Source organism: Onychostruthus taczanowskii, unplaced genomic scaffold (genome assembly GCF_017590055.1).
Source record: "Onychostruthus taczanowskii isolate IOZ18803 unplaced genomic scaffold, ASM1759005v1 scaffold37, whole genome shotgun sequence".
Classification (NCBI taxonomy): domain Eukaryota; kingdom Metazoa; phylum Chordata; class Aves; order Passeriformes; family Passeridae; genus Onychostruthus; species Onychostruthus taczanowskii.
The window spans coordinates 3,661,054-3,682,766 of record NW_024501126.1 but is presented as its reverse complement, the minus strand read 5'-3'; the positions used below and the strand labels follow the sequence as shown (position 1 = coordinate 3,682,766).

The 21,713-nt window shown below is 40.1% G+C and overlaps 1 protein-coding gene across 7 annotated transcripts in view; it reads right to left on the bottom strand.

Annotated features, from left to right (window-relative positions):
• GRB10 (growth factor receptor bound protein 10) overlaps positions 1-21,713 on the bottom strand; it is a 148,527-nt gene that overhangs the window by 48,085 nt on the left and 78,729 nt on the right. For all 7 annotated transcript variants that reach the window (XM_041411773.1, XM_041411774.1, XM_041411775.1 and 4 more), the window contains 2 exons: positions 7,957-8,173; positions 5,111-5,252 (listed from right to left, as the gene is read on the bottom strand). In XM_041411773.1, coding sequence (XP_041267707.1) covers positions 5,111-5,252; positions 7,957-8,173 — 359 coding nt within the window. The remainder of the gene's footprint in view (positions 1-5,110; positions 5,253-7,956; positions 8,174-21,713) is intronic.

Genomic DNA, 21,713 nt, shown 5'->3' with positions numbered 1-21,713 from the left:
GTCTGTTTACACAAGCTCCCTTGAAGAGTAACTAAATCTGGAAAAAAGAATGACATTAATTCATACCCACTTGTGAATTTAATTTGCTAGAAAAGAGTAAATAATTTGGGTACATCAAACTGCTTTTTGGAAGTTTGCCTGGGTTGTATAGAGGGGGGATGTGAGAAATTTGCCCTATTTTTACAGTTGAAAGCTTCATTGACTCACACAAGATACTTAAGCCTAATATCCTGTGGCATTGCAGTGACCTACATGTAATTATTGCATGCTTTTTCCAAAATATTTGTACACAACCAGAAATTATAACCTAAGTTACCAACTAGCTCTTCATTTATACCAGCCACACAAAGATGGACTTCAATTGGCAGTAAGGTAGCTGTCTGATGTTTTTAGCAATCTTTTGGACAAATGTTTGGTCTTGGTTTGGTGTAATTTTCTGGTTTCCATTTTTCTTAGACAAACATATTTATCCTGTTAAGTAAACAATGGTTTAAAAACTTTCAGCTGTCCCTTCTCCTAGCCTGCAACCCAACTTTCCCCACTTCAGACATGGGGTGATCTTGTGTTTGTAGGTGTGCATGAGCCTGACATACAATTATGTGGGGAAAAGGGAAAGAAAAATGGAATGCCCCTGGTGTCACCCAGACCATGTCCTTCCTGCTCCTGCCTTTTCTTGCCCTTCCCCTGCATGGAACGTGGGAGTGCTCTCAGAGGTCCGCTGAAGTTTTGGGCTCTGTGGTGGTGGGCAGATGGGTGATACTTAGAGGGCAAAACCAGGCACAGATGAAGAGGGGGAATGCTTGGGCATGCACTGATCAGGGAGCTCCTCTCCTGTCAGCCTCCTGTCCAAGCTCACAGACATTGCTGCTCTCAACTCAGGGACTTAAGAGTTCTTTGTCAGTTATCACTTGAAGGATCATGGTTTTCCAAGCACAAGACATCTGCACTGTCTCACTCACCACACCAGCAACTGAAGTAGCTACTGACCCAACAGCACAACCGGGTGGTATTTCTCATCCAGGTGCTCACCAGCTGGTTGGCTACATCACTAAAACTTCAGCTGTGCCATTTTTTACAGACCCATCTGCTGTTCACTATTCACAACCCGATATCTAATATTTTTCACTATAGAACTAAGCTCAATGTGGGCCATTTCCACCTGCCGACCCACAACAAAAGACCATACTGCTGAACTCCAAAGAGGCATGTATCTCTTTAATTACAAATAATTTCTGAATGTCCATCACCAGATTTGTTTGGTCACACAACCCTATCAGCACACACGTTGTAGATGTTGTTCAGAGCAGGACAGCCTTTGAAATGTAACCTAAAAGTTCACCGTTATTTATCTTCTAAGTCTTTTACTACTAAATTATGCTCTAGTTTCTCAACCTTTGTGTGCTCAGAGAAAAATTATCCACAAGATTAAGTTCTTTTTCTAAAGCAAAGAAGATTATCCAGAATTAAAAAAAGCACCCTCTAAAAAACAAATCTAAAATGATTTCAATAAGGCTAACACTCGACTTTTACCTCCCAGATTGCTTCTCCCATTAAATGACTATCCCATTTGCCTACACGTGTGTTTAGTTTTGTGCTAGTACTGAAGACCTGTTATTTCCCACTGTTGTCTGTCTTCTGGGGGGCACCTGCAGTACACTGCTGCAGCCATCAGCTTTAAAAGCAGTATTCAGTGCCTGACTGGTAGCAGAGTTAGAGGTGGCATACTGCTTCCTGCTGTGGTGAAATTAGTACCATTACCCAACAGATCTCGTAAAAATATTTTCCGAAAAATGTACTCTTTTGAGTACAATAAAGAAAATGCTTTGTCACCATGAGAAGATAGAAAAAAGGACCTAGCACAAAAAAGTAAGAAAGGTTTATTACAGCTATTTTTCACAGCTTTACTGTTTTTATCTTTCTTTGCTGAGGCAAGAGTAGGAAACAAATGCAGAACAGCGCATAAAGCAATGCTTTGAACTGCTTGTTAAAAAAAGCAGTTGCAACTACATGAAAAAAATAAGGAAGAGATTCAGAATCAACAAGAAATTTGTATGCCAGGCTCCAGCTACAGAATAAAATTTTGCATGAAAAGACAATATCAATTTTTTCAGCCAAAAATGTAATTCAAGCTTTATGACCTGAATGCTTCTTTACTCACTCTTTCATTTACACACGCATTCTTTTCCTAGGGGAAACAATACACTGGGAAAAAGTACAACTTTTAGTAAAGCTTGAATAGAGCTGGCATTTCTTTATGCTAAGGCTTGGCAATATGACATGAGACTCTTGTATGTTTAACAAGACTGGATCTTTAAATTCCTCTTGCATAACCACTACTAGATTTTATCATTGCAGAGTTGTATTTTGCAATTATTAAATAACACTAAGGAGTTCCAGGAGGAACAATACTGAAATTTCCTTTCTTACGAAGACCCTCCAGCTTCCCAATAATCTCTCTACAGTTTCACAAGGTCAGCAAACAAAATACTCACTTATTTCTGAAATCCCCAAAGGCTACATTAACCTGAGACCCTCTCAAGTGCCACAAATCTGAGCTGACCAAAGGCAATACTTCCTCCAAACCACGTGTGTGCTGTGATGCCCTGTGTGATCAGAGCTGCAGCGCTGCTGGCTGGAACTGCTGTTGGCTTATTTGCCTGTAAATGCTCAAGAAGCACCAAAGGAACTCACCAGCACCTCATATATTCCATGTAAACCGAATGGCTGATTCCCATCTCCAATTTTAATCTGTGTTCATAATTTGCAAGCAGAGAACCTAAGTTAAGCATCTTGATGTTTTACCTTGGTTAGCAGCATTTAACATCGTATTTATGTTTTCCTCAGAGCACAACTTATTTTCCCTAACTGCCAGGTACTAAAACTTGTTATTACACTCCTTTAACTAAGCTCATAACTTGTTTTATTAATCAGTAGTTTGTATTGTATTGATGGACATTTATCTCAGCCAGAGCATGTCCTAAAATAATTTACTCCAATTCCCAAAGTCTACATTTTTTAATGGGTTGTAAACATGTATAACATTTCTTAAGTTACTAATTTTTTTTTTTTAAACTCATGATGTTTAGCAGACTCCCGTGAAGGGAACTAAAACTGAGTTAAACAAATTACGAGGAGGTTGAACAGAGAGATTATTTTGTTATCCAGTGATATTCCATGTTTAAAAAGTGAGATAGTTTTCTTCCTTCATGAAGAAACCAAACCTACTCTCTTTTACCATTCATACTTTAAAAACAGAAGGTTTTTTTCAGTTTTGTTTCTCTAACCCTTCATAAAAGAGAGCAAAATAATTTGATAGAAAGGAAAAGAACACTTCCCTATTCTTCCCTCACCCTGAGCCAGTGTTTCTCAACTGCCTCCAATGAGTTGATAGGCTGAAATGAACAGTGTATTTGCATCTACAAAATAAACCATTATTGCCCAACATGCTTTACCTCCTCAGCTTGTACCCTAAAAGTTTTTACCACTATAATGGATTGTCTTTGATTAAAAAATTCAGCAGCAAGCATATCTATACAATATAAATGATTGCATTTTTAGGCTTTCAAAACATTTGTCAAAAATTTTCATTTTAAAGTAAGGTAGAATAATCTTTTAAAAAATTGTAAGGTAAAACTTGTGAAAAGATCTTCTATTCTGCCTTTATAGCCATCTTCTTACATACATTAAAAGGCTGGTTATTTTTATATTTATCTGCTGTTAAACCACTAGTTTCTAAATTCAATCAAAAACTGACTCACAGATCATTTAGGGTTCCTTAAGGTTTTCCTGAGCCAAGTTTAGGGTGGCTTGGGTAATTTTAGTAAAACATAGAGCTAAAAGGCAAAGAAACCCTGAACCAGGGGAATATTTGGAGAGGTAAACACAAGTTCATCAGAAACTGAAGTTTATTTCAGAAAGACAGCTCTGCTGCTGTCCTGCTGGCAAGTGCCAGGAGGCAGAATTGCCCCTGGTTTTCTCTCCCCAGAGTCACATCAACACTGCCTTGGCATGACAGCTTAGCCAGTGCCTGGGTCACTGACAGGGCCCTGTGCTAAATTCCCAATGGGGTGGCTCAATTTTTTCCCAGGGAATGATTTGGCTACCTGTCTGTCTTGTATGGGTAAGAAATACAGTAAAACCAGTGGAGGTGCACTGTGTCTCTCGGGACAGGAGGCAGCTGTTTATGGTGCTGTAGCACAACACAGAACACACATTTGGGTCCCCTGCTTGTAGCTGTACCCAAGCCCTTTATCTCCCAGATAATTTTGCTAATTACAAATTAATTGAGCAGTGGCACAAAACTTCTCCATATTTTTGGGTACTCAAGAACAGAATTGTTGTAAGCCAATACTCAGAGCAACCCATTTTTTAATTCCCATGCAGGTCAGCACAGTTTATAAAATAAAGGTTTTTGAGCCCAGCTTTAATCTTCAAGTGTGTTTGAGGAATGGTAACAAAACAAGATGATTGTTTCTTATAGAGTGGAGTAGGATAGAGAAGAAAAACTTCTGTGTCACTGAGGTTACTGCTCTGGACCATGTGACAGCTCAGTCTGGGCTATCTTAACTGCCAAGAACCCAGAAAATTACTCCACCAGTTTTCCATGGAACAACCTTCCTCTTAAATCCCATTACAATGAGCTGTGCCTAGTTATAAGCTCTAAGAACGCCTTTTCTTTTTAAGCAGCTTCATGAAAAACAGCAAATAAAGCACCACCATGTCTTTAAAGAATTCAGCTTGTCAGTGTTTTTGTGACACCTAGTATAAAAGGCACAGATCCTCATCCAACTCTAAGATAATTCACTTGACTTCAGAATCAGTAAATATTTAGGCTGAATAACAAAATCTGAAGGATATTAAGCATTACTGCTCCATTCACAACATGCATTTATCTGAAAGAGGCTTACTTAATTTTTACACATCTTTCTTACAAATCATTTAAAAAATGTCTGAAGCCTATTTGAAGATACTCTCTCGGTCAGTGCTGCCCTACTCACAAGTCCACAAGTGTTTTTACTTATCTGGAAGCTTTCTTTCTGCCTTCAAAATGAAGTAGTCCACTGCTGGTTTGCACAAGAATGGATGACCCAAAGCTTCATCCCATACTCACATGCTTACTAGCAGGTTGACTCTGAGGTAAAGATCCAGGGGCCAGCACTGGAGAGCTTGCGGGGCTACAAAGTTCTGGGAAGGGGTTTGGGATGGCCGGCAAAGACGATGTTCGGAATTGCTGCTCCTCTTCCTGAAGACGCCTGTAAACAGAGAAGCACTATGCATTAAGAGGAGCAAACTGGAATCATTAGACCCGGCTCTCCTGCCTCAGGGTTTGTGATAATGACACTAAAGACAAGGAATCAAACCCACTCTTTTTCTAGGTAACTACTATACAGTTACAGCAACTCCTCGTGCAAAATAGGTAATTGCATGTAAAAAATGACCAGTCAGGCATCCATGCTTGTTTTGTTGCTCATAATTTGATTACTTGGCTGAGTAACTGAGGTAACTGTGCAAATAAAATAAAGAGAAATATCTATCTGTACTCACTGTTGTAAGCACTAGATTACAAGCTTAAGCTGTGTGTGCCAGAAAGTCAGTAAAGCTCTTCCAAACCAATGTGAAAGAGGAGAAAACAATGGCAGTCACTCAGAGCCAAATTCCAAGTGGATTTGAAAACAAACATGTACCCTACTGTAGAGTTCTCTAAGCTGAGACTTAAACCAATATTGTCACCTCATTATAATACCAGATTCTATCTCCAAGCAACTTGGCATTTCCCAGAGAAACAAAAAGGCAAAGACGTGGCTTTAGCAATAGGCAATTAGCTGGAATTGTACCCTCCCACCACCATACAGTTACTGTTCAGACAAGTTTGCATCCACCAAAGTATGCCTCATGAGTCTACCTGTAGCAGAGTTTCAAGTTCCAGTTTATAGTACACCTGCAGTGCCCACACCGACAAAAGAAAAACTAAAACCTACCAGAAAAGCTGTAAGAGCTATTTGTGACTACACAGATGGCTTTTGGTTTCCCTGCTGCCAGGGCATCACCACTGAAGATGCACTAGCTGACTGCAGCAAGCTGCCCTTCAATGCCTAAGCAGAAGGCACCATCTAGTGGCAATCATGCAAGTTTCCAAATAACTAACTCCTGAATTTGAAAGGCAAATCATTAAAAACTCAGTTTGCTCTCATTTTTCTGCACGCCTTCAGCAAGCAGAGCCTACATAACAGAGCTGCCTGGGAGACAACAGCTGGGTTTGTCCATGGCAGCATCTCCCACTCTGGGTACTCTCATTGTCTTTGCCTCTAGCTGGGGGATGGCAAAATTTAACTACTGTGAAATCTGCTCCACAGGTAACTTTGTCATGCAATTTAGTTGCCTTGGTATTCCATGAATGAGACTTACAGATCTGGGGGGTTGCAATAAATAGCAGGTTCCAATCGTAACTATGAACTATGCCAACAACTTCTTGATCTGCTTCGTATTTCTTTTGTGCTCCCCATGTGTGCATTCTCTCCAGCACAGGGTAAAAGGACAGTGTAAGATTTTTCAGACCAGTAGACACGTCATATCTGTGCAATAGGGTGCTGTGCTGCAAGTTTTTGACTGACCTCCACTGTAAGAAGTGGAACCAAAGACTCAATACAATTAGAAAGGTGTGGTTTCCTGAAGCTGGGAGCTCTCTGTGCTGTGCTCTGCTGTGCCTGTACTGCTGCCTGAATAATTTACTTCGTAACTGATACACACATAAACCTGCGCTCCTAGGAGACCACAGTCAAATCACTATGTTCTGGTTGCAAACAAGATGGGTCCAGATAACCCTGAATAGAAGCTTCACCATTACCTTCTTTGATGTTGACAAACACAGGATGTTCTGGTGTGCATGGAAGTACAGATTTCAAAAAGGCAGAGTGTTCTCAAAATAGGAGCTTCTAAGTTTTTAAACACGAAAAAAAATTCAAGTGGTTTGACTGAGATATTTACAAAATATCAACATCTACAGTACTCCAGAGAGCACCTTTTCCAGTACAGCCCCATTCGAGGTTAACTATGAAATACCTGTAGAGATAGCATCATTAGCTGACTTAGCTGCACTGCATATCCATTCAAATAGAAAAGCTGCCTGTCTTACATATACCGTTCCTATAAGCAATACATCAGTGTTAAGAGTTAGAAGCCACCCCTTCTACACTTTCTTTTATTATATTATTTTCACTTCATTCAAAAAACAAACTGTTAACTAGCAGGAGAGAAATTAATTTGCCTACTGATGCTGACAGGAGCTCCCTTCCTCCTGCTGCCTAAAAAGATTTTAAGAACCTGTACAACACATATGTACTCTCCCATCAACATCAAGAGTTTTCCACTTGAAGCCTGAATTCCCGTCCTCAGCTTTACAACAGGGGGACAACTTTAACATTTTTTTTTGGTAATGACTTACATACTGCACTCGAGTGAGTTGAGAGTGCTCTGTGAAGAACCGATACATAACTAAGACATGCTCTTTTTTTTGTTTGTTCGTCTTAAACCATTCAGGAAACCTCCAGAAAGAGAGAGGCACTTGCTATATATCAAAACTAGTTGAGCATACCTTCATCTATCTACATGATCCCTTATGTTTAATAAAACCTATAGGCTGTCAGTGGACACCAGACATGAGAACACTGGTTTTAACAGTTTGGAAAAAAATACAAATATGGATATAGCTTCTGCGAACTGGTACCAATGACACACTCCTACAGATCAGTGACTGCAGAAACATCAAACCTTTCCTAGAGGAAGGGTGATAATACATGGAAATATTATGTCCTTGACCTACTTAGTACACTTCTCTATGCACAAGTCCAGTCTAACATTAAGTTCCTTACCCAAGTGGACCTGCTATTTTAAAATATAGATCTTTTGAAGCCAGTTCATGACAACCTATGGAAAAGGAGGCGAGTGCCTTGTCCCTACCTGACTGCCATGATGCGCACTGGCTGGGAGCGCTGCACCTTCTGCCTCGGGGACATGGGCTGCAGGGTGCTGGACCCCGAGGAGGGCAGCTGGCTGCGGTTCAGCTGGCCATTCTGGAGGAGCGGAGCAGTTTCCGACTGCATGCTGCATGTAGAGTATAAACTTTCAAATGAGGAATTCATGTCGTTTACCAAAGCTTCCAGGTCCACATCGTCATCTGAAAGACAAAATAAAGGCAGTGTAACACACCTGGAAGTCCCAAGCAAAGGAAATGGCAAGAGCAAAGACTACGTTTCAGTAAAATTGTAACATAATTACTTAACTACATTTTTACAGTTCAAATTATTATTCCAGAAATAATGTATTTCTCTTAAAGTAGAAAACCACAACAAGCAAGAGCCAGCAATGGAGATTTGTTTTGTCTTCCATGGAGAAAAGCTATGGACACAGAATAAATATTACAGTATTTACTCTCTCTCTCTCCCTCTATACATATGTATGTGTGTGTGTGTGCGTGTGTGTGTATGTGTAACCAGACTTTGCTGGGATTTTTAATAATGACAATGCTAATGTGCAGCACCACTTCACTTACTGATAAACTGCCATATATTTCCAAAGCATATCACTTAAAAATACCTCAGTTTGGCTTGGCCAAGTATCAAGTTTAGATTGTCCAACACTGTAATAAATACTTTACAAGATCGAATAATTTAAAAGAGAAAAAACTAAGACAGGGCTGCAGTCTTGTAATATATCATTACACAAGTGACTATTACATCTTGTTAAAAATCCTACCGTATTTTTGTGATATGGTATTTTGAAGGGCAGTCCAGTGACTTTCATATAAAAAGATTTATCTGTATCCTTGCTCTTGCAGTGTGATAGATAGACTTCCACCTTAAAGAGTACAAATGAAATCAACCAAGGATGTGGTGTGGCTGGCTGGAGGAACATCAGTCCCTAAAAAGGGCACCAACCTTGCTATACACGCCACCTTACCTCACTGTAAATAAGTAACTTGTGCTGAATCATTCCTCCTTAACGATCATAATTACTCTGCAAGACAAGAGAACTCTGCAAGCCCTTTGCACTAACCACTCTCTGAACTCCTCTTGCAGAGCACTGTAATTACTCCCTAGCCACAAGTTACATCACTCCCTATCAGGAGTTCAGCAGCCTGATGAACACACACATCGATATCTGCTTCTGGTTACAGCACAGCCGCTGCCTGAACAGCTACTCCTGACCCAACAGAGCTTTTTGCAGCCAAAAATGTGCCCTTATTTTCCAGCTGTATCAACTGGCCTGGCAAAACATGCCACTGCTGCCTGCAAACTTTCTGCCTCACAAAACTCTTCATGATAGGGATGGAAAGTAAAGACAAGCGATGGAGCTGGCAAACACACACTGCTTTGCAGCTTAAACACATTGTGTTTTCTAATATCCAATCTTTTGCCATGTTTTCTAGGTAAAGGAACCACCAGAAGCAGCTTGAAACCCGCTGCACTATTTTCATTTAGATACCATAAATGATTTTGTACAAATATCACATTTCTTGAGGATATAATCTAAAACAGCATCACTCAATTTCTGTCCACCAACAACATGCCCTGATAGCCATAATGAGACCTGAACATGGCATTTACATGGCAATTGTATTGGGATGCTGATGACCTCCATTCTCACTGTTGGATGAACAAAAGACATGCTCAGAATTAAACAGGTTTCTGGTCATGCCCCTACACCTGAGCTCTATTTAGTGACCTGAAACACCAGGTTTCTCACTGCAAGTCAGTAGGCTCTTTACTGTAAAGTAACAGCCACTTAGCCTTCATTAGAATGTACTCAAGAGGATTTCAAGGTTTGAACACATGTCAAAAAAAAAAGAAAAAAACCACCAAAACTGAAAGTAAAAAAACCACCCCAAAACCAGGTTTCTTCCTTTCAATTCTTTATGGTAAGTTCCCTCAATTTTTGTACTTAACAGGTACTACACTACTACTAAGACTCACCTTCACTAGGTTACACCATCTTCTCTGTATGTCAGCTAGCTGATGCATTTTCAACAATCTAAGCTTTGCTTTTCTTGGACAAAGTCTACAATAATTTTCCTGCTATTTTTAGCGATCTTGAGACAGAGCTGCAATTTAAATTTCATTCCATCCTCCAGATTCTTATCCTATTTGGAGAGGACATATCGAAAACACTTCTTGAGCAATCACAAGGGAACCACAGAAGTAGGAGTATAGAGAGGGAGAGGCCGAATTACAAGGCTTTTAAATTTTATCATTCATCTAAAGTACTGACCTGAAAGTAGGGTGTCAGATGGCTGTCAAGTAAAAGCTTAGGGGTTGGATGTAGGAGACATAAAAGACAGACACTGACCACAGAGTCAGGGAGTAAATTACAGCAACTAACAGCAATTGTTTAGCATGGTGAAAAGCAGAAAAGGAAGAAAGTCGAGGCATTTATTCAGTGGAAGTCCATATGGCTTGGTCCCTGAGGGTGCTAATTTATTAACAATTTAGACAAAGCTATTAGCCTGCAAGATCATTAAGTTTTCAGGTGATTGTAACAGGGGACGAATGATTAAGAGTCATCTCAAGCTATCCCTGAATAAGCATATAGTTGCAAAGGTATCCTATGTAGCTTAATATGCACAAAATGAGGTCCTTCATGCAAAACACTAAGCAAAACAAGTACATAGTTTAAAGTATTGAATTACCATTAGCAGGCATTTAAGTATATCAATTACACACCTAAATTCAATTTCTAACAGGAAAGGCACTGACAAGGTGCATATAGAGTTCTCCTAATAATATGCTGCACTGAAGTCCAGAATCTGGTTTCACTTCTCTGTCAGCTCCTTTTCTCCGTGGGTACCGCACTGTCTATAATAGCCCTCAGTCTTGCTATAAAACTTTTGCAGGAGCAAAAGATCCTTAAGATCCTTAAGCTTTTCGAAGACAAAGCCTGCAATCTTGAATTTCATACAGTTTCATCTCTATACAATGGCATTTACTACTAAATACCATTATGTTTTGGAGCGATTTCAGCATGATGCAATAGGAAACCTCACTGCCGTAGCCTACACCTCAGAAGTGCCAGCAGATGTCTCAGCCTGCCAAGTAATCCAGGATGTTACTGTGATGGCTCTCCACAGAGCTTAACTAAACAAAAATTAAATAAGCCCTCTACAGGATTTCTAACTGTTTCAACCATATGCAGGCATACTGTTCAGAAGTGTATTTCATATACAGTGCAATCCTTCAAAGAATCTCTCTCTACCAACCAGTGAGATCCCACCTCCATCAAGACAACACTATGTAAAAAAAAATTAAAAAAAAAAAAAAAAAATTTACAAAACTGACTTTGAGAAGGCTTGCTAGTAAACAGCAAAATTTGCAGATCATTGGACTTTGATCCATCACAGCACCGTGCACACACAGATTTTGTGACTGACCTGAAAGAATCTAGCAGGCAGAGATTCAGGTAGCTGAGGAGCTTCCAGCTCCCCAAATACCTTGCATACATGCACTTCCAGGGATACAAAATGATATTTTCCTAATCTGTATTGAATTCGGTCATAAAATCAAGAAGTAGGAAAGTGGATATTCAAGGTCTATTCTTCCATTTTAACTGAACAGCACAGATGTTACCTATCACCTCCTTGCACAAACATGCAAACAGCCCTTAGCTTCTGACTGTCATTTTTAAATGAGAACACTTGCAAAACCCAGGTCTGACATACTTCTGGTGGTGAACAGGGTACTGGCAGTTTTGTAGATTCTTCTGTGAACTATGTTCTTTCCCAAACTAGAACCAAAGTGCACACACTGGCAGCTGTCTGAACTTCCTTTTGTTTCTTTGCCCACAATTTGTTAAACTTTGGCTTTGTTCAGAAACCAGCTCCACTTGATGTTGCAAGTAATATTTTTGGTAAAGTACACCATGATTTCAATTACAAGAAAAGATTTAAAAGTTACATTCAAGGAAAGAGGAAAACCTTTTCACAAAAACTCTACTAAGCTAGTTAAGCTAGCTAGGTAGGTAAGCTGCCATGCTCCATTTAAAAAGAAAGCACCTTGAATACATTTTTAATGTTTTCAAGCATAACACAGGAGGGTTGATAACCCCTAAATTAGGCCTGAGCAAACTTTAATCTGTACTTAACCATGTCCCACTTGCCTTTCTGCTTCTAGCCCTTCTCTATCCCCCTAGATCCTCATTTATTTACTTATTTTGGTAGTTGTTGGCCTCGACATGTTAAGCTCAGCTAACAAGACTAAGCAGGATCCCACTTATTCTGAAGCGACACAAAGCTGAAATGATCCTGCTCATCTTCAGCTGTGCAGCTTCCTGAAGAAAGCAGGTATTTTCACGGCTGTCAAGGGGCTCACTGCATCACAGAAATTCTATTTACTGAAAAAGGGATAAACATGGAAAGAATCTCAGCTTTGGACTACAGAGCAGGATGCATTTAATGTCTCTAAATGAATGTTCAGCAAACAGCCTTCCCTTTTACATGTTGTCCACAGTTCATAGGGAACACTTTGAAAAACATCACAGGATCTAAATTAGTTGTGATTTAAGAGGCTTGTAAAAACATTTGATTTAATAAAATAAATCATTTCCTTCTTGTTTGCTCATTTTTGAATTTAATCATCCAGCATTATCCCTTGTATCAGTTCCCAGAGATAACTAATGCAAGAGCTACTAGGAATTCAGTAGATGATTTATAAAAAGACTATAGCACTTTTCTGTCGCCATGGAATTAAGTCTGATACTATAGGAAACCTAACAACACATCTATAAACAAGTGTTTCTTGTGTATCTATAAACAGACAGGCAGCTGTTGATTGATCACCTATTCCTATCAGACAACATAACACAGCAAAATGAGTTTCAGAGCAGCACACTCAAGAGCCATCTTGACAAAACAAAAAAGCTAAGATACACCTGATGTAAGATTTCACTGAAGTTAGCTGAGTAGGGCATGGTATCCAAGTTGTAAGCAGCCTCTCCAGCACATATGAATTAACCCTCAAGGAGACAGATGGAAACAGTGGAAGAAAAGGAACACAGCTGCATACAGCCTACCATCCTGCACTGATGATGCAGTGAAACACTATGTAAATCACAGGTGATACAGGGAAAATTCATTTAAAGTAAAATAAACAGAAGAACTGTACCAGAATTTGAAAAGGGGGGAAATAAAAAGACATATAAAGTACTTGTGGTATCTATCTCAAGATCCTGTTTCAAATCCTCTAAAACCACATGTAAGCTATTCTGATTCATACTGGTGATGCAATTAAGTTTTGCAAGGGTTTTGGCACTGTGTAAATCTCATGTTTTAGGATCAAAAATGCAGGTAAGGATTACCACAGTGAGATGTGTATACAAACCCTTTTCTAAGACTACCCCTCATATTAAGGGCACAAGAGCACTGTAGCATGTCCCTCCAGTACCGTGTCCAAATGCCATTTTAAAAAGACTTTTCAGAAATCTCCATCACTACAATTTTTTGAAAGGCTACTATTACTGACAACACACAGTTGTAATGATGCAAAGAGAAGTCCATTCTAGGTAACACTCATACTCCTCTATTACTTTCTCCCTCTGAGCATGTTACTACACTCGCTGTGTTTACACAAATGTCACATATCCCTCCATACTCTGGTTTCAGCTTCCACTAATGCCACAGGCACCAGCTGATCTGTAATTTTCATACAATTGGTATCCACAGCCCCCTAAGGATGCATGTATTTAGTACTTGGCAGCTTCTACACCTCTGAGAGATGCATGCAACAGAAGGTGGATGATAATAAGCAGATCTCTTACAATTTTTTAAAAACCTCACAGTGCCCTCTACAGTGATGCTACAGCTGAATGACACCCTCTGTTCCAATATCAGCTTCAATTCTATGCAATCTCTCCCCTCCTGATTTCTTGAAAGCTCCATATGGATGGGAAGTTTAGCAGAAGAAACAAAAAGACAATATAAAAAAAACATTTGCAAACCCTATGCTTTCACACTGTTCTCCAGATCAGAGAAGGCTGTCAGACAGAATTACAAAAATATCAAGACTGCCTCAGTTGAACATTAGAAGCTTAGAGGGTATTTTTGTTCATTTAAAGTGAAAGCAGAAAACACAAACACAACTTTGTGTCCTAGAGGCATCACTAACCCCAGAGTAGCCACAGTCTGAATTAAAAATACAAGCCGGAACCCCAAAACTACCTATGTCCTGTAAGCCTCCTTATGGGCCTCTGCACTCCTTTCCTTTATTGCATTCTAATGTTCTTCAGCTTAAATGAAATCATCTATTTTGTACTGTAACTATGGTTGCTGGCCTACAGAATGTCACATCAGTGCATGTGCAGCTTGCAAAATGCTAAATGGACCATGCTGTGGAGAGAAGGGCAAGAAACAGAGATGCTGGTTGTCAGAGCATGAAATTGAGATAGGCATCTGTGATCTTTGAGCACACTGAAACCAGAGAACCACACAGAGAAATCAACAGTGAACTTGTAACTGCTCCAGTATTCTCCAGGTGATTTTTAAACGCCACAGACATCTATTCCCATGTCTGCCAGAACAGCAGTGATGGCTAATACCAAGTATACATACATAATTACAGGTGCTGGAGAGAACTCTCTGTAAATTATTTTACACCTCTTTCTAAAGGTTCATGGTTGGACTCCAGATATGTTCTGAAAACACACCTGATAGATTTCTTGAAATAGAAGACAAAATAAATTGAACAAAATTAATGTTGCTAGGTAACAACTATAGGAACAAGCTACATATGAAAGGTGCTCATAAAAAACCAGAAGCTTCAATAAGTAACAGGAACAACTGGCTATAGGTGCCCTACAGCAGGAAGGAATGAAGTTGTACACTTGGATTAGTGGGTAAAATGAGTTTTAGGAATTCTGATAGAAAAAGAGGGAAGACTAAAAAATGAAAAATTCAGTTTTTGTCCAGTTCACAACTAACGTTTGACATCCCAGAAAGTGAAGATGATGAAAGCTAGGTATTTGGGGGAAGGGAGGATGGACAAGGAGGGTTTATTTGCTTATTTTCCTAATAAACTACAGCAAAGCACATCTCTGATGGAGATTTTACTGGGCTGCAATTATTCACAGATAACATTCAGAAGCACTTCCCACTGTACATGCTCCCATTTCTAACCCAAGGACTGCAGAGTCAGGTTGGTCCTGTTGTGGAGTGGATGGATATTGGTTGACAGATGATTGCTGTAGAAGGTTATCACCACCACCACCATTGCTGAACTCTTGCTAGACTCTACTGCACACGCAAGCATTGAAGCACTAATGGCATCAGTATGAGAGGGGTTTGAAATCCAAGAAAATCATCTAAACCATCTAGAATTCTGATTGCACATGTTCCAACTATAAGGGATAAGATTAAAATATGTAAATCATGGCCAGTCCCTTTTCCAGACTCATGCAGACCATTTAGAAAACAGAATTCCCGATACCCATTTTCTCAAAGAAAATTTGCAGCTTTGGGGAAAAAAAAAAAAAAAAAAAAAAAAAAAAAAAAAAAAAAGAGAAGAAAGCATACCTTCCTTCCTAAAAAAGCACTAAAGTTTGAAACCAAAGCCAAACAGGACACCAGCTGATCCTGTGTCACTGCACATGGGGACTGCCCACCTCCTGCTGGGCGAGCACACCCTCGTCCAGCTATCGCTGATGACAGCAATCAGCCGGTCGGCTTTCCAAGCCCTCTTTGCAGGCCAGTGCCTGCACAACCACTGCTGTAGAGTAACTATTGAGTAAGCACAACACTTAAGCAGAACACCAGATTAAGCAGGCCTCCGGGAAACCATAATTCTTGAGCAGATTACAAAATCCAGTGAAAAGATTGATTTTCAAGTAACTGGTAACATCTGTGGGTTTTTTCCATGAACATGAGGTTCAGTGGTTTTCCTGTACCTTTTTCTCATGCCACCTGCTTTTAATTCACTGATTTAAGAAAAAGACTGATAAAGACTTTTAAAAAGAAAGCATTTCTTTGTTTGGGTTTATCAAGACAAGGAAAACCCAAACCAGCCTCAGTTACCCAGATAGAATCAGCATCACAGAAGGCAGAATGGGATATTTTCCCAATTGCCAAGCCTGGGGTCAGAAGAGACCAATCCTCAGAAAACCCCTCAAGGACAGAGCGATTACATTGGTGAATGCTGCAATACATCATAGAGTGCACAGGCCAGATGGATTTTCCTGGCCCAGAAGGAGACAGGAACAGAAGGAAAGCTAAAGCTTGTCATAACTTTGTGAGAAGTAGTCATGAACCTATAGCCTTGTTGTGGCCTACCCTTAACTCAAGACAAAAAAGAAAAGAAAGAGTGAACATGAGACACAGACAGATCAACTGACCCCAGGGATTCTCCATTCAAGTCTTACCTTCCTGGTGAGATGAACTGGGTGCCACACTCTTGATACCTTACCTCAACGGCAAAACTGAGAAAGCAAGCCCTGATGCTCATATAAAGACTGTCACTTATCCTGTAAGAGGATGTGTGCATGGAACACCTGGGCAGCTGTAGGGCTTCTGGTCTGTGCAGCCCATACAAAACAAACAGAAAATCCACTGGAACTTTTCAGACAACAGGCAAACCCAGTTTAACCTACTGAGCCATTAAGGAACTTACAACTCATAGCTCAAGAAGCACAACACTGGGTGGCAATAAAGAGGTGAATTGAAATACTGTCAGATGACCACACGGTAAATGGTAGACTGCGTACTATATTAGACAGTCATATTTATAAGAGAATGGCTTTAAAAAGATATCTTGTATCAGTGAGAGCTGCAATTCAACACAGAAAAGGTCAGGTTTAGCTGCATTTTTATTGAGATTACCCAATCCTCCATCAGAAACAGAATAAAAAGCTTTAAAATGCCGAATAATTAAATATTTTTATTATGTTTACATGAAAAAAATACTATTTTTCCCAATTTATTCTACCATTTTCCATATACAGATTTCTACTCATAGTGCTTCTCTAAAGTTTTACTTGGATATTTTATTCTTATTGTCCGTGTTGAAAAAAAAGAAGGAAAAAAGTGAGAGTGCTAATCAAATATAGACAAATAACACTACTACACAAGTCACCATTCAAAAGGAAGTTTAAAATTCACGCAGATGAGAAGAGCTACACGTGTCTTGCAAATCTAAAGCTATTAAAGGCAAAGTTAAAAACAGTCAAAGCATCTATTGCTTTCCTTTCGGGAACCTGTGTTCTCCCTCCCTGATTAAACACCATAATACCCAGCTGAGTAATCCCAGCTGAACAATCCTTACAAATCAATATAAGTACCACTGCACGGATTAGTCCCTCCCATCCTGCCAAGAAAGCCCAGGCTTTATCCCCTGCTCCGGGAAACATCGTGCATAACCTCCTAACGTGCTGCCGTAGCTCCAGCCAAAGCCTGCAAATGCCCTGCCTGCCCCAGCACCGGTGCCGGCAGCTGCTCCAAGAGAGCACTGCCCGACTGCTTGGGGAAGTCCCTGCCCGACAGCCAGCAAACTCCAGCTTTCTTGCATAGTGGGGTTCATTTCAAATCAACTTCACAACAACTTCAACAAAGCTTTTAAGTAAAAAGCGGTTGGATTAACCCAAAAAGTCCATTAGCATTTCTCTTCAGGAAGTGATGGTTCTGCAGAGCTGGTGCTGAAGCATTATTATTATTATTATTAAATTAGGTGTGTCCCTCATCACCTGATACCCCAGCTAACCTTTACTCCTAAGGTTAAACCATGAGTTTTGAATTTTGCTTCAAACAGGTTTGTTGCTGGCTTAGAAAGCATGTTTGAGGACGTAATATAAGTTCCAAAAGTTGCACACAGCAATTAATGAATCAGCTATTCTTCCAAGTTAATTAAATATTGCGTTTTCAGCATATAATAGTTACCTAGCTATGACCGATGGACTTACAAAGCAGAAAACTTGGAATATTTCGTATTTAAGGTAATTCTTGTCAAACTTAACAGAACCAAAGTCATGTGAAAAAGTAAAATGCGTAAACACCAGGGTAATTTTGGTTTCTTTTTATCTGTTGCTTTAATAGTTCAGTATTAACTGTATTGTTATTTTGGTAAAATAGCTACAAGAGACTAAACTGGGGGAGAGTTGTTTGGAATTGCAACACTGCATTAAAAAAAAGCCACCTTTAAGAGGCTGTTGGGGACTTGTAGAAACTTACTTGTAGAACATTAGAAATTGCCTCTGACTTGACTTTTAAACCCACTACCCAACAAATAATGACGAGCAAGCCTAGCTACCTTAGCTTCACTTCAGAGACAAAGGCAGCTGCCATCCAGATGTCCTCTTATTGCATAGGCAGCACCTCGATATAAGCTTTCCCTACATTTCTCTGCCCTACTAAAGGAGCAGCGTTTTGGGGCACGCATTTAATTTCATCTGCACACAGCTCTGCTGTCCCCAAATCAGCTGTCTATTTTAGGCTCTTCTTTCAGGCAAGCTGAGCAGCTGCTTCTGAAAAATCACACAGTCCTTTGGGGTGCAGAATAAGGAGATCTCCTCCCTTGGCCTTGTCAGCAAAGGGTGGATAATTTGAGAGGAATTACTGCTGTAAGGAAGCGTGAACCTCCACTGCAAGAGAAGGGAACGCTTCAGCCCTGGCGCACGGATCCCCAGATGGCAAAGCATATTGCTGCAGTCTCATCCCAAATGGCGGTGTGGAGCCACTGCTGAAGGTGTCTGTACCCCACTCCACTCAGGAGGAAAACAGTCATTTATAAAAGCTCTGTGATGCCTCCCTCTGCCATGACTACACTGATTCTAAGAACTCCCATTAGTCAATCTAGTTTGGTTTTTTTAACATAAAATAACAACCAAAAAAAACCCCAACCCCAATCAAGGATTATGTCATCAATAACTATCCTGAGACCAGCAACAACACAAAAGAACAAGTAATCTACATTTACCATTCAAAATTTCACTGACAATCAGTAACATCAGCCTGACTTTATTTAGGCCTAAGAAAACCATGAGCTAATGTTTCTTCTGAACTCACCAAATCGAGTTTCCTTTCTTTTCAGCTAGGCAAAGCCTGGTCCTTCCTTCGTGATTTATATCCCACAGGTAAGTTGCACTGGTGAAAATCAGTCAAGATCAGGCTCACCCAGAAGGGAAACCTGCAGGCGTGCTATGCAGAAGACTCATCACAGCTCTGCGTGAGTCAAAACAAACTTTTCCATTATGCCTGCTTTCCTTCTGAGATCCACGTGCCTGATTTCACAAGCTGTGCACATTCCCAGTTCAGGTACGCAGGGCATACCCTGTGATTTTGGGGAATCAGCCTGCTGCTCTTCTCCATCTAGTTGGTATTCATGGAGCCCAATCCCCTGCCTACTCACCTCCTTGCATGTCCACAGAACAAGGCTGGAAACAGAACACAAGATATTTTCCCTTAAGGGTACTCTGTTAACAGACCATCACTTTTTATGAGGCTGTCTCCACTTCTTTTAACTCACGTGACAAGGATGCCACCAGCATGCTCAAACGAGCTTGCCGATGTCCTGCACTGCGCTGCTTTAACTCACCCCAGTACCCCTCTTAGGAGAGATGCCCCAAAAACCTGTGGACACAGGGTCAGCGTTCTCAAGAGGTGAGACAACCTGCTCACCTTGCTCTGTTTCACATCTGAAATACAGCCCAGAAAAGCAGAGAATACTGGTTTGCTCCGCCAAAAACACACCCACGTATTTACAGACCTAGAAAGGCTTAGACCTAGAAAGAGGCAATGCGTCAACAGGACAGAGCTCAAGGTAGGCCAGAAGTGTTGCTGTAAAGCCTGAAGGCTCTGAAGGACTTCTCTCAGTGGCTTTTTAACAAAGTCAGCACCTCCAGGTTAGCCACCATAGGAATAATACCCACGGGTGTCCCAGTGGCAAGCCTTCCCAGCCTCGCTTCTCCGACCGAGTGACTCATCAGTGATGCCACCCTAGCCTTAGAAGTGACCTGTATTTCGACTTTAGTATATTCCACATTCTCCCCCAATGTGTATTTTTCTGCTTAGGCTTTAAAACTCATTGTCATCTTTCTGAAGAATATTTATGGTTATTCTGGAGCCTAGAAGCTGTGGTCACGGGGCTCATCACCCAATTGTCTTTGAGTTGCAGACCTTGCAACTTAAAAACCTATCATCTGCAGTACTTCAGATTTCAGAGGGACTTGGAACACTCTACTGTGCCTGAGCTCTCCAAGATTTTTCAACCACTTAAGGACAAACCACAAAAACATACACAAAAACAGTAACTCCCTTTTGCCCTCGAACAACAGCAAGAAAGCTCACAAATTAATTGCAAAGATAAACAAAAAAATTAGCAGCCCCCACGAAGCCTTGTTTGAAATATAAACTTATTGCCATCCTAGCTTATGAAAATTTATAAGTGCATGCACATGTAAATTCTCGAGCAATGTATGTTAATTAGGAGGGTTAACACGGCACAGTCAGTTCAAGATGCTCCTGCGCAGTAACAGATCCACTCAGACAGTGGTGCTGTAACACACCCTAACATCGCACTGTTCCCAACCTCATCTTGGACATGGCACAAATTGCCTGCAATCTTGATTTGGACAGAAAGACTTAAATATTGTTACTGCAATCCTAACGCGATTAATGAAATTACATACTAATTGCTTTGGTCAGTAGCACCCTATATACTTTAATTACTTAAGCAGCTGCTTGCTGTTAAGAACTCCAAGTTTAGCTACATCTCATGCTGTATTTTGAAAGGGGTTTTTTTGTTTAGCTGGTTTGCCCCATTTAACTCTGGCTTTTTTTTTAGCTGAAAACGCAACTAGCTTGACAGAATCTTGTCCTTTTTAATAGGCACAGAGACTTAGAAAACTTGTAACAAATTCAGATTGATCTTCCCCTTGAAGCTTCTTCGCTTTAAGAGAAGTGCTGCAACCTTTTTCAACCTCAATGCAAGAATGTCAGCTACTTTGATGCATTTCTCAAGTATCCTCACATGACACAGCTTGCTGAAGTGCTGTCATGAACCACTTGCAGCACAATGTTTACATAAAGGCAGAAATAAATACTGTGCTGCTTATCACAGCCAGGTAAGCTGAAAGACAGTGATGACTGAAGCTCATTGTTACAATGGTGCACTGTGGTAAAAGATTTTAGTGCAGAACTGACGTCAAATTACAACAGAGTTGTTTTTTTTCTACAGATTTTGCTTATTTTATTAAATTATGAAATTTCAGGGGTTTTATCTCCTCCTCTTATTACATGAGCTTAAAACAAGTCTCAAGCTTGCTATATCTGCTTTACAGACAAAGTAAGAAATCTGAGTTACAGAAATGCACTGTTCTAGTTCATTTTGGGACAGCCTTAACACCACAAGATTTTTTTTCAAAGGTAAAGGCACCATAAATAATGCAAGACTACAGTATTATCTTTTGCTATTTTACTCCTCTTTAAAATTTCAAAAGTATTTTCTTTGATATGACAACATATTTTCACTGAAGTTCCTCAATCTTTTCTTAGATGGACCTGAAGACCATCTGATAGAAAAACAAACAAACAAGCACAGACTTTGTTTCCTTATTTGACAAATTTGCAACCTAAGGCACAAGCCAAGGCAGCTGCAGCATCAGAATGCATAGTTACCTGAAAGTATTTTTAATCTTTAGTAGTGAAAAATAAATGAAGGTTATTTCTCTTTTCTGACACATTTATGCACCTA